The sequence below is a fragment of the Lactuca virosa genome, chromosome 8, assembly GCF_052849685.1.
Source record: "Lactuca virosa cultivar CGN04683 chromosome 8, Lactuca_virosa_CGN04683_v6, whole genome shotgun sequence".
NCBI classification, from domain to species: domain Eukaryota; kingdom Viridiplantae; phylum Streptophyta; class Magnoliopsida; order Asterales; family Asteraceae; genus Lactuca; species Lactuca virosa.
Window position 1 is genome coordinate 364,034,123 of NC_136433.1, and position 13,212 is coordinate 364,047,334.

At 35.7% G+C, this 13,212-nt stretch overlaps 2 protein-coding genes across 2 annotated transcripts; one reads left to right on the plus strand and one right to left on the minus strand.

Annotated features, from left to right (window-relative positions):
- The first annotated feature begins 7,713 nt into the window (after positions 1-7,713).
- Positions 7,714-10,462, plus strand: LOC145131909 (putative serine/threonine-protein kinase PBL22). Its single transcript, XM_079066550.1, has 5 exons — positions 7,714-8,383; positions 8,456-8,683; positions 8,947-9,281; positions 9,479-9,739; positions 9,812-10,462. Exons 1-5 carry the CDS (start codon positions 7,714-7,716, stop codon positions 10,040-10,042), a joined length of 1,725 nt encoding a protein of 574 aa, XP_078922676.1. The 3' UTR covers positions 10,043-10,462.
- Positions 10,463-10,614: 152 nt separating this feature from the next.
- On the minus strand, positions 10,615-12,995 carry LOC145132253 (U-box domain-containing protein 19-like). Its single transcript, XM_079066969.1, has one exon. It carries the CDS (start codon positions 12,838-12,840, stop codon positions 10,771-10,773), a length of 2,070 nt encoding a protein of 689 aa, XP_078923095.1. The 5' UTR covers positions 12,841-12,995; the 3' UTR covers positions 10,615-10,770.
- Positions 12,996-13,212: the final 217 nt, after the last annotated feature.

Below are 13,212 nucleotides of genomic sequence, written 5' to 3' on the forward strand. Positions count from 1 at the left end.
AGTGGACAGGCCCAACTCGTTTATACAAACGAACTTAACAAAATAGGCCCAATGACGCAATACATAATACTCAACACATATCATTCTTGCTCAAGTGTATATGGACGATATCAACTTCGGATCCACTGATGAGAAGCTAAGTTCAGAATTTGCGGAGGTCATGGCCAAGAAATTCGAAATGAGCATGATGGGTGAACTAACCTTCTTTTTGGGCTTGCAGGTCAAACAATTAACTGCTGGTATTCTTTTTGTCAAGCTAAATATATTTTAGATATATTGAAGAAGTATGGTTTCACCGATTGCAAACCGGAAAAGACACCAATGTCTTCCTCATCATCTATTGGCACTGATCCAAGTGGCACTGATGTGAATGCAACTCTATTTTGAGGAATGATAGGCTCTCTACTCTACCTTATAGCCAGTCGCCCTAACATTAAGTTTTCCACCATATTGTATGCTCGCTATTAGGCCAGTCCTAAGGAATCTCATCTTCATGTTGTTAAGAGGATCTTCCGGTACTTAAAACATACACCCAATCTTGGGTTATGGTATCCTCGTGACTCTAAATTCAAGCTGGTGGGATACAGTGACTCATATCATGGTGGGTGGGGTATTGATCATAAAAGCACTTCAAGAGGAGCTCAAATGCTTGGAAATAGATTGGTAAGCTGGTGCAGCAAAAAAGCATACATCAGGGGCTTGTTCTACTGCTAAGGCTGAATATGTTGTCGCTGGAAGGTGTTGTTCCCAGATTCTATGGATTCAAAATCAGCTCTTGGATTATGGTGTGAAATTCTCAACGACACCCATTTATTGTGATAACATCGGTGTCATTCAGATGATTCAAAATCCAGTGCAACATTCCAAAACTACACACATCGACATTCGCCATCATTTCATTAGGGACATATTTAAAAAGGGAAAAGTGGAATTGTTCTATATTCCATCCATTGATCAACTTGCTGACATCTTTACCAAGGCTTTGGATGAAAAGAGTTTGAACAAATTAATTGTTGATCATGGCGTGCTTTTTATGGGTTAACTATTAATTAACTTCTTTTTGATCTTATGAAAAACTCAAAAACAAACAAGTGATTCTTTCATTATGAATGGATTGAAGCTGTCTTAAAGGATTGAAGCTGTCTTAAAGGATCTCAATGCTCTTGGTGTTTAGAAAAAGAGTGGCATCATGTCCTTTTCTTCTCATGGATACCCTCTTGCTCCTCCACTCACCGTTATGGATGCAAAGAGTAACCATCAAAGCAATAAGTGTTAGCTTCATCTACTGACTCATAATCCATTAAAACATCGTATTCCCTCATGTTGATCTTGAAGACACGATGGTTTTAAGGATTCATGTCAGTTAACTCGTTGGTTACAAAGACTTATCTTTGCTTCTCTCTTGCCCCTGATGAAGCTTCAAATCCATCTGCAACGCTTTAACGATAAAAGACTTCATCAATTGTGAGTTTGTTGATAATGTACTTACCTTTGTTTGCCCTCTTTTATAGATGAATTTCAAGTGGTAGATTTCTTGGAAAATAGAATGGCATTAATAACCATTCAATTCAAAAGATTTGATGGATCAAGTCTTTCTCACTTTTCTAAAAAAGCTGCACATTTTTTTGTTTAAACTATTTCTTGTTTGACTAATTATTTTGTTTGTATTCTTATATTATTCTTTTGTACCATTTTGTAAAGGAATCTGACGGTGGCAATTTGAGCCTAGTATGCAACTTATGACACATCATTATCCTTAGAAGCATGCTATTGTATGTGACTAAATCTATCCATGTCTCTTATCAGCGAGACCATCAACTGAGAAAAATGAGTCACCCTCTCACGCTGATTGTCTAGCATTGTCTAAACTCGCAGAAGTGAGATAGCCTGGTCCAAATGTAAAATATTGATAAAAAGACTATTCTGTTTATTATTTTTAAGTAAATCATATTTCCCTGAACCTGTCCCTGGAAGCATGTTTTTCGTATGCATCAAATCTCATGTTTTGCTAAAACATTGAGCATAACCCAATGGCTTGCCCTGATTGCCTAGTCATCAACGTAGGAGATACTTGTCGTGTCCTTAAATGACAAAGGGTTCTTCATGTCCCTGACCTCCTAGATTGAAGAAGACATGGTACCATTATGAATTAACGGTGAATCTTTGATTCAAGATTGCAACTTATTCAATGATACAAAAGTTTAAACCACTTCTTGTTGATGAGTTAAACTGTTAATGATTCACGCTGATTTAACCTCAGCATGACTAAAACAATCCATTATTCCCCTTACATTCTTATTTAAAGTTTCGTGATTCAGTGGAATGTACCATACACTGATGAGAACTTGATAAATATGTGTCGATGGGTAAATCATTGTTAGTGATGTATTACACAAACATATCCACTCTTGCCATTTTTCTTTTAATAAAAGAGATTTCTGATTAAGCGTATGAAACCACACGCTGATGAGATCTTGAAATACTATGTCGGTGAATGGTAGTTTAAGCCCACACTATCAAGAGACATCACAATCTTACTCGACTACAAGCTGATATTCTATTCTGCTTGAAGTTAGCTTTCGATGTCAAAAAGGGGGAGAGAATCTTAGTAAAACAGGAAATCTTGCTGAAGAAATCTCACTACTAGAACTATAGAAAAGCATATCCTAAGGAGGGTCGAGTTCAGCTAAAGTCAAGCTCAGCTCAAGCTTATTCGTTTGCCGTCTGCCGCAATTCATAAATTCTTGATAAGTCATTCATCTTCTCAGGGGGAGCATTCGTTAAAGCTGAAGAGTTAAAAATACATTCTTATTCTTAGGGGGAGCACGAGCCCAAGAATTCATTAAAAATTAGGTTTGACATCATCAGATAGGGGGAATTGTACGGTCACACCTTATGATCTGATGAGTCAAACACATAGCATGCTGATCCATCAGCGTCAGCGTTAACGAGTCTACAAGTCGACAGCGCCAGCACCAGCTCTACAACTTCAACAACATTAGCTTACAGTTGCTCTATTGTAATCATTTGTATATTAGGCAGTTATTATATATATATATATATATATATATATATATATATATATATAATAGATCAGATCCTGTATCTTTATGATAAGATCGGTTCTTAGTATAGATCAGATACAATCCCGTCAATCAAGGGATATACATGTATAGATTAGTATATATACTACATTACGGCAAACCCTAATGTAGAGAGGTCGTGTGCTAGTTCATGGCTTTGTGTCAATTGTCTTTGTGGCAAACCCCGTCTTATTGGTGAAGACAAAACCTCTTTTCTTGGTGAAAGGAACATTTGGAGTAATTCTTGTGCCATTTATTTTCTATTTCATTCATACTTGAAGTGTATCCGATCACAATACAAACCTTCAATAAGATTTTGATTCTTGATAATATTTATATTTCTTGTAATTAATTAGAAAAATAATAAATTTATGAAAATAATAATTTGAACAAAAAGTATCAAATAAAATCTTAAGGTATGATTTGTATAAACAAATGTTTATTTATATAAACCAAAAAACTTTGGTTTTTATAAATACTAAACTAGTTTCTAATAAAATATAAAAGAGTGTTACATACTCTTTTCCTTTCTTTCAGGGTGGGGCCAAGGATACCCCTCCTCATGGAGTGTGTGTGTGTGTGTGTGTGTGTGTCTCTGTGTGTGTGTTTCTTGTGAGAACTTCCAAAGATCAATACCATGCATATTTGCTTCATTCCATTCCTTTTGTCATAAACCAAAAATGTGGTAGAACATCCCTTTTAGCGTATCTGGTTGGGACAATGTTTCCTCCGCTTTAAGGAATGTCACAGTCATGCATTTGAAGGTAAATTATTTATATGATAATATTTTAATTTTAGTTGTGATTGGTATTTAATTAACTAACTTTTTTGTATTTGTAAAGAAGGTTTGATTTGGATAAGGTTAACTTGGATCCCCAGCGAGCTCAGTTGTTGCGGAGCATTGATTCGACTCTAGAAAAAAGTAATAGAGGCCGGAAAAGTAAAGCGCATACTTATTTTAAGAATGTCGGAGGGCTTGCAGATATCCCAAAGGCATTAGCCCCCCCCCCCCCCCCCCGAGGGTATGTCACGTGATAATTGAGCGCACACGGTCGAACATTTTCAAACGACCGAATTTGAAAAGCGTTCGGCGGAAAACAAAGGAGTTCGGGCACAACTATAAGTTGTAAACAGAGGGGGATCGTGCTCGTATAGCAGTGCCTGTTTCAAAAAAGTAAGTTATTATATATTTAACTATTTATTTAAAGTATAATTAATTTAAATCCAATTTTTAATGTTAAATAGGGCATCACTAGACTCGAAACATTTCGTAAGGCTAATACCGATCGTCAAGGGGTGTTTAGTAGTCCTACAGTCGAGCAACAATATATAAGTGGTTAATTATATTATGATGTGAATCATTTTTTGAAAATACTTAATGCTTTACTCCAAGAGATCAATCAACAAACTGAAGCTTCTTCTAAAGCAAGCGGTCTAACATCAGAGCATATAAAAAATTGTTTTGAAAGAATTTTGGGTGCTCGACACGACCATATTAGAGGCATCGGGCGTAAAATTTCTACGGTTATGTCTATGTACGATCAGGAACAACCACTAACACAACCACCACCACAATTACATGTAATTGTTAGCTTAAGTGTATTTTGAATATGTGTAGGATTTATGTTTAAGTGTATTTGGAAATTACAATGCTATAATGGAAAAAAAAAATTAAAAAGTAGGATGCTATAATCATCATGACCTTAATTTGTAAAGTAGAATGTTATAATGATATGTTGGTAATATATTTTGTACTTTACTTATATTTTTGTAAGTTTACTTATAGTACAATGCTATAATAGAAAATTGAAAAAAAAAAGTACAATGTTATAATGTATATGCAATTGTTAGTTTAGTATAGTAGTTTGGTTATAGTTTGATATGTTGATATTTTTTAGTTTGATAATTGTTAGTTTAGTATAGTATAATGCTATAATGGAATAATGAAAAAAAAAAATACAATGCTATAATGTATATGCAATATGTGTAGGATGTAGTTTGGTTATAGTTTGATATGTTGGTATTTTGTAGTTTGATAATTGTTAGTTTAGTATATTACAATGCTATAATGGAAAAATGAAAGAAAGTACAATGTTATAATGTATATGCAATAATGTGTAGGATATATGTTTAAGTGTATTTGGAAAGAACAATGCTACAATGGAAAAAATAAAAGCGTAGGATACTATAATCATCATGACCTTAATTTGTAAAGTAGAATGCTATTATGATATGTTGATAATATATTTTTTTTCTTTGTAGTTGGACATGCTGCAATACAATGCTAAAAAACTCGGCATGTAGTGTGGCACTGGAAGAGTGGTTTCGATCGTTGCCGCCACGAAATGAAATGAAGGAAACAAGTGGAGTGATGAGGACGAATAGCTACTTTTAGGATTTATGAAATGTTTTGTTTGGGTTAGTATTTTATACTAGCATTTTGGATATGTTGCACTATGTTTGGATGAGTATTTTGGACCGGATGTCTGGATTAATATTTTGGATCGGATGTCGTATATATTATTAAGTGGTTAATGTTTTGAACTATTAGTTTTTTTTTTTTTTTTTTTTTTTTTTTTTTTTTGCAAAATAATGTTTCGTAACAGTTTTTATATTTGTTATACTGTTTTTTTCTAATTTTAATGTTAAATACTATAAAAAATGAAAATTACAATTAGCGGCGACGCCTTTAGTGGTGACGGACGTGTATTAGTAGCGATAAGGCTTTAGCGGCGACGGTGGGTATTAGCGGAGACAGGGTATTGGCGGCAACGAAGAGCAATAGTGGCGACATATGAAGCATTTGCAGCGATGCAACAACCACGACCTTTTAACGACGAAAAGCTTGTCGCCGCTAATCCTCGCGTTTCTGGTAGGGTAAGGTAATTCAAAATGCTACAAAAGAGGAAAGGGTCCTCAACAAATTCATATGGAGGGGTTTGATGGCCCTACATTTGCATACATGTCGGTTTAGTCCAACATCAATTCAGGCTTTCGACTTTGCTAACTTATCATATTCGGATATTATACTTCCTCTTATGGCTAACTCACAATTAAAATTAATAGTAAATGTAATATCAATGGTAAAATTATATTTTTACCAAGGGTTGACAACAAATTTAAATAATATTAGGAACGAAAAACACAAGAAATTAACTCTCATGACACTGTGAGTTACAAATTCTAAATGCATATCCAATCAAACCACATGGATTTGTTTTTTCTTCTTTTAACTGGTTTTGTTTGAGAACTTTCGTAGTTCAATTATTACCAATATGACGACAAATACAATCTACGTGACATGAAACAATACACAAGATCAAACAATTACCATGGATCGTAAAATTAACGAATTATTATGTTTCACTTTCGAAGTGAAAACGAATTATGCTTTATGGGTGAAGAAGAGAACAATATCATTGTATACCCTTGTTCTTATATATTTGTCCTATATGCTAAAATGATATTGTAGCACTATACGACACAATTACGAATTCACACCATCTTAATGTAAATACTTCTATTTTATAAAATCAACGTCCTTTTCTTGTCTGACTTAAGTGGTGGACTTATAAGGCCTATAAAGAAATATTAATAGCATTTATTTTAATATAATATATTTTTACTTATTTATTGTTGACTAGTATTATAAAAAATTTACTAATAATCATTTACTTAAGGACAAACGAATGAGTTTTTTATAATTGTATTCGGCAGTTTCTTACACTTACACATGAGTTATGATCATTTACTTTGATAACTTGATAACACCAAGTTGTAAAATTCGTTAGACGGTACTAAGTGAGACGACTAGAGACTAGAGAACAGTCGGCATAGGTGGGGATCTTAAATTGCAAATCTATTAAATTTAAAAAATTAAATATAACTAATATCATAAAAAAGTTGATAAATACCAATAATATCATAAAAAATAAGTTAATATGATTAATATAACATTAATGGTTCATCAAATAGTTTATTGAAACCCTTCTAGGGAAGTTTCCTTTCCAAAATAGTTTGTATTGAAATACAATTTTTTCAAAGTGTTCAAAATTCATCATCTTTTACATATTTACTTTTTTTCTAGAAAAAGTGATCAGAGAAAGATTAATTGTTAGGTGTCTTCTAACCAACCACATACGGCCTATCAACTATTCAAGATTTTTAAAGTTGTCAAAATTAGTGATTATAACCTTTTTACTTATAATTTGAGCATAAATAATCACTAGTCATTTAAAATTGTTGATTCTATTGTACTTCGATTTTTTTTTCGGTATTTAACTATGCATAGTAATTACTTTGTAACAAAATCACAGATACGATAAAGACGTAAGTTTTTAAATAAAATTATGTATCCGATTAAACTTTATTTAATATCTTAATTCCTTAATCAGACTTCTTCAAATTGGAATGGCCGGCAATTGGCTTTAGTAAATTAAATATTTTGATTTTTCATTAAAATATTATTTCTTACTAAAAATGAACACAGTATTTGTGTTTTAGTGCAAGTTTGGTGTAGTTTCTTATTCTATTCTTTCTATTCTCGAAATCTGGAAGAACACTGAACATATAATCTACCAAAATTCATAAATACTTTCGTTTCCAGAAGTTGCATAAAAATCTTAGTTCAATGACACTTTCTCGTACAAAAACGATCCCCATTTTATTCCTTTTCGTGTTCATCACTCATGTTTTAGCTAAAAACCTCACAGATGAATGTGTTCTTGACGTTCAACTTTCTTCGGACTGCAAAACTGCTAATTGGGACGGATTTTTCAGCACCGATTGTTGTGAATCAGCTTTTGAAGAGTATCTATCCGCATTATCAAAACATACGAATCAAACTGGATCGATTTTCTTGAATTTGATACAACAACAAACTTGTCGATCATCGTTGGAAGGTAGCAACGGAAGAAATCTTTTGAGCTGCGGTGTTGAAAAGCTAACCTCCGGTTCCGGAAGCTGCTCGGATTTCACGCTGACTGATGTTGCTAACAAGCTCGAGAGCTCTTTATCCAGTTTAGATCAAGATTGTGAGGTATTGGAATCAAGAAACGACTGCAGTTCTTGTTTAGAAAGATGGCAAAAGATTGGTGCTTTGACTATGAACAGTAGTATGGAAGAGACTGAAATTTGTAGATTCGCTGTGCTTGTTTCGATGGTGAGTCGAAAGATCTCTGATTTCAAATGGGTTCAAGCCGTTTATCAGTGTCTTGGCCAGCATCAAATAAGTTTTCGATTAGATCAATCCCAGAATCTTGAAGATGATAATCATAAACACAAGAAAAAGAGGACCACTGGTGAGTTATCTAGAACACGTATTCAAGTGTAAGATTCACACTAATCATCGGATAATTTCTTGAAAATTTCAGTTGTGGTAATTCTGGTTGGAGGTCTGATCGGGATCATGATCATAATCATGGCATTGTGGATTTGGTTTAGAAGATCAGTCGCGGGAAAGTTGCCAATGGGCAAAGTGGATATGTCTGTCATACGATCACCATTTCCAAAAGAAGCAAGCACGAAATTAACAGTTACGGATGTTTATGCGGCTACGAATGATCTCAAAGCATCAAACTTCATTGGTGAAGGAAACGCGGGTAAGAATTTTACTGTATGATTCATCAATATTTAGGTTGCTTTTGTTACACATTATAAAATGTTATTTTCGATAATGAGGATGCCATTAACGTTTTTTCAGCATAAGAGATAGAAAATGAGTCCTTCACACATAATTAAAACTTTTTTGTGCAACTCTTGTCCTATTGATGTTGGTCTTAGTCCAATGGACATCAAATGCATTACTAAATTTCTATACGCATAGTTTGCAATTTTTTAATTGGAGCGGTGTTCATTTGTGTAGGGAAAGTGTACAAAGGCGTACTTGCGAATGGTCAAAATGTTGCGATCAAGCACATTGTGAACGATGGAGAAATGGAAACGTTTGTGCGGGAGATAACGAGTTTGTCACACGTAAGACATCCAAACCTCGTAAGATTGCTCGACCATTGTGAGGGGGAAGGCGAGTGTTTTCTCGTTTATGAGCTTTGTCATTGGGGAAATCTTTCAGAATGGCTATTTAGTAAAGATAAAGTTCTCACATGGATCCAACGTCTTCACATTGCGATTGATTGCGCTCGAGGACTATGGTTTCTTCATACATATCCTGGAGGATGCATAGTTCATCGCGATATAAAGGTCAGCGTTTTGCTTTCGGTTTTTAGTATTTATGATGATTCTTGTTGGACTCATACATCAACTTGACATGGTCATATCTATATCTGTATATATGTTGGATTTTCACATCTCTCTTTGAAGTCTGTATTGGAAAGAAAATCAAGGACTTTGTATATATCCAACAATTCTAATGTTTTTGTATTAAAAATAATTTTCAGCCAACAAATATCCTCTTGAACGTGAACTTTCAAGCGAAGTTAGCAGACTTTGGTTTGTCAAAAATCATCGATACGGGTCTATCTCATGTTAGCTCGGAAGTGAGGGGAACATTTGGTTATGTGGATCCCGAATATCAAAAGAATAGTCGGGTGAATCCATCCGGTGATGTTTATAGTTTTGGGATAGTGCTTTTACAGCTTCTTTCGGGCCAACGAGTGATCAACATAGACTTACAAAGGCCAATGCCACTTGGGAAGATGGTAAGATTCTTCCCCAACATTTTAGATTCGTTATAATGATTATGGTTAAATTTCACTTTTAATGTTGATTAGGCCAAGATGCTAACAAGGGATGGGAGTATGACGGAGTTTGCCGATCCGAAACTTAATGGGGATTACTCATTTAAAGCTTTTGAGTGTATGATCAATCTAGCGGTTTCATGTATAGGGATGAAGCAACAAAGGCCATCGATGGAACAAGTGGTTGCAGGAGTTGAAAAGGCTCTTGACATTTCGATACGAGATCGGTCACTTACACCTTCATTTTCCTCGGACACTGTCTAGATTGAAAAGGTCATATGCTTAGGCCCTGTTTATCTTTTCCCATTAAGCGTTATCAGGGAAATGATTTCTAAAAGACATTTAAGAATATGAGACAATTACAAAATGAAAGGAAATTAGTGTTGGCAAAATTGTAAAAAGATTAATATGTGTAGTTTCGGAGGATCTACATGTATTTCACAACATATGCAAATGCCACCAGTTAAGTATAATCTATAATTCGATTGGTTAGCAACTCATGTGAATAAGGTTAAGATTAAGGTTAAGGTTGTAGCTTCGAGACTTGAATGGCCCAAATGAAGCTCATTTCCATTATTTTCTGTATTTGTTCATTTGTTGTTTAATTTAAATTGATATTTATATCAATGTCATAGCCACAGTACTATGAAAAGTAAGAATTGTTGTATATATGTCCATTCAAATATAACGTCGTACTGTTTTCTTTTTACTTTTTACATAACCAGTATATATGTACCATGGCTTCGGAAGAAATTTATTGGATCTGCCACTTGGCTAACTGCATTAAAAATGTTGATATTAATTATATTAGATCAGAAAAAATGACACCTTACACAAGGTAAAATGTGCTTGTCCTATTCACATAAAGAAAAAGATAAATACAATCGTGAAATATTCGTTATAGCTTCATACAAAAAATAACAAAGCTATATATGTGACATTAGCTCTTGAAAAAACCGAGTTAATGTCACGAAATTTACAGCATGTACAAACTACCAAACATTTATAAACTGTTCTTGGAAGCGAATAGGATGTCTAGTGCCTGAAGAAGCATTCTTTTCATTGAAGTCATGTAAAATTCTGATCAACGAACTTGCTTTCTTACTAGCACGAGAACCACCGGTGAGGAGGGAATATAAAGGTCCCATTAGAGTCGAGTTCGATACTAAAACGCGAACCACGTCTCCCCCACCATTTGTGCACATTGCAAGCAACAATGTAACACAATGCTGTCTTGCTGCCCTTGATGATGTAGAAGCTACAACATCAAGGATAACATGAAGAGCTCCACAACTCAAAATCGCCATTGTCCCATCGGATTTTTCAGCCAAAGTGGCTAAAATTGCAAGAGAATCTATTATCAGATCTTCGTGTTGACACGGAGATCTTAATAGATCAACTAGCAGCGGGACTATTCCCGCTGCTAGTGCTTTCCAATGATTTTCGGGGTACATCAGTAGCCCGAAAATCGCCACAAGTGCGTTCTTTTTGCATCGATTCGTCCCTTCTAGGACTAGTTCCATTAGAACCGGGATCGATCTCGGGATTTTCCCGATGATGTCCCGATACTCGTCTACAGAAGCAAGATAAAACAAAGTACCTGCGGCGTGTTGTCGGGCTTCCATTCTTAACCCATTTTGTGCCACCTCGAGAATTAGTTCTAACCCTCCGTTTTCGACAAGTACTTTCTTTGTTTTTGAGTACTTTGAGAGATTCAATAATGCTGCAATCGCGTTTTCTTGAATCTTAGGGTTCTTAACACAGAGCAAATCCAATAAACTCGGAACCACACCGGATTCAACCAAACAAGCCCGATTAAAAACGCTTGTTTTACTAAGCATTCGGATCTCGTAAGTAGCTTTGTGTTTAACCTCATTGGTGCCAAACACTAAGCGATCGATCAAATATTCAACTGCCATCTTTATGGCCGCCTCTGCCGCCACACTGCCACCGGTGTCTGTATTAGTAGTGTCCCGATTGCGGTTGCCATCAACAGACTCGGTCACCGGAATCCCGTTTTCGTGACAATATTGCTTGATGATACTTCTTATACACAAATTTGAAACCAAATTGCTACTATTTACCTTCTCGCCGGTTTTTGGGCAGGTTAAATTGCCTGACCGGAACCATTTCTCAATGGATGATCGATCGTATGTGTGCCCGGTTGTTAAAGTCACCGGATCTGACATGATCTCTAGAGAAATAGGACATCGGAAATCATCAACGTTCAATGATTTATTCAAATGACTGGAAGTGCTTTCGTGAGTTTCGCCGGAAATAGTGAATCTCTCTATGTCGATGGTGGTGAAAACCGTGCAACGGCTGTAAATCATGAGCCCCATCAAACTACTGAGGATACCAAGATCCGATTTCTTGGTGGTGGATCTTTCCGACCCAATTTCCGAATCCAAGAACTTGATTTCTTTGTTGCATTCAGTCCAGCTCGAAATACCCAAATAATCAAGAACCCGTTTCAGATTGTTACGATCCGGAACCATTTCATGCTCCAACTGGTCCAAAATGGATGTCAAATGCTCCAAGACTCTTTGATCTTCGGGTCGAAACCCAAGTTTTGAACTCAAGGCTTGATTCTTTACTAAACCCATTAGTTCTTTCAATTCAACTGAGACATGAATTGAATCTAACGGCAGCACATCAAGAACTACAGTAATGGATCGATAAATGGCCCGAAACTGATTGGATACCTTTTCGGATCTGGTTAGCATCCACATCCGGGCGTCAGATTTTGTGCAGTCTTCCAGCAAGAACCGGAGCTTCTGGAACACGTAATGGAGCTCCGAGAGTGAAAGAATCGTCGCGCCTGACAGACCCGTTTGATCTCGTCGGATATCTTCGAGGAATACAAGGATATTCCCGACAAGAAGAAGGGAATCCTTCGCATTTCGAGCATTGGAGTAAAAGGGTTTTGATTTATATGAACATATGGTATCACAAAGGGTAATCAGAGAGGAAAGAATGGTCGCCGGAGACGCTTTTTCGCATGGACGAATCGCCGGAGAAGTTAAAATCCGGCGAGTATGTGCATCACACATGTTAATCATTGAAGAAAACCAAAAACAATGTAAAAACAACGATAAGCTAACAATTAACAATTCAAAGTTTGGGTTTTGCAGGATTTACAAGAAGATTTGAGAGAAATGTGGGGTTTTACTGTTTTGGATTAGGACGAAAAGGGCTTTGAAACTCTGTTTTCTTTTGTGGTGTGTAGAATACGTTCAACTACATGGGTATATATAGATCGGGTGTGTTCGAAGTTTGTGGGGTGGACACGTGGTGAGATTTGAGAGGGTTATTGATCATCCTCGAAGTAGATCTACTACGTTGAAGACTCCAACCACGTGAAGCTGTATGGGAGACAAAAAATGGCGGCTTCGTGGGTACTTCGAGGTTTCAAAATTTCAATGCAAGAATTC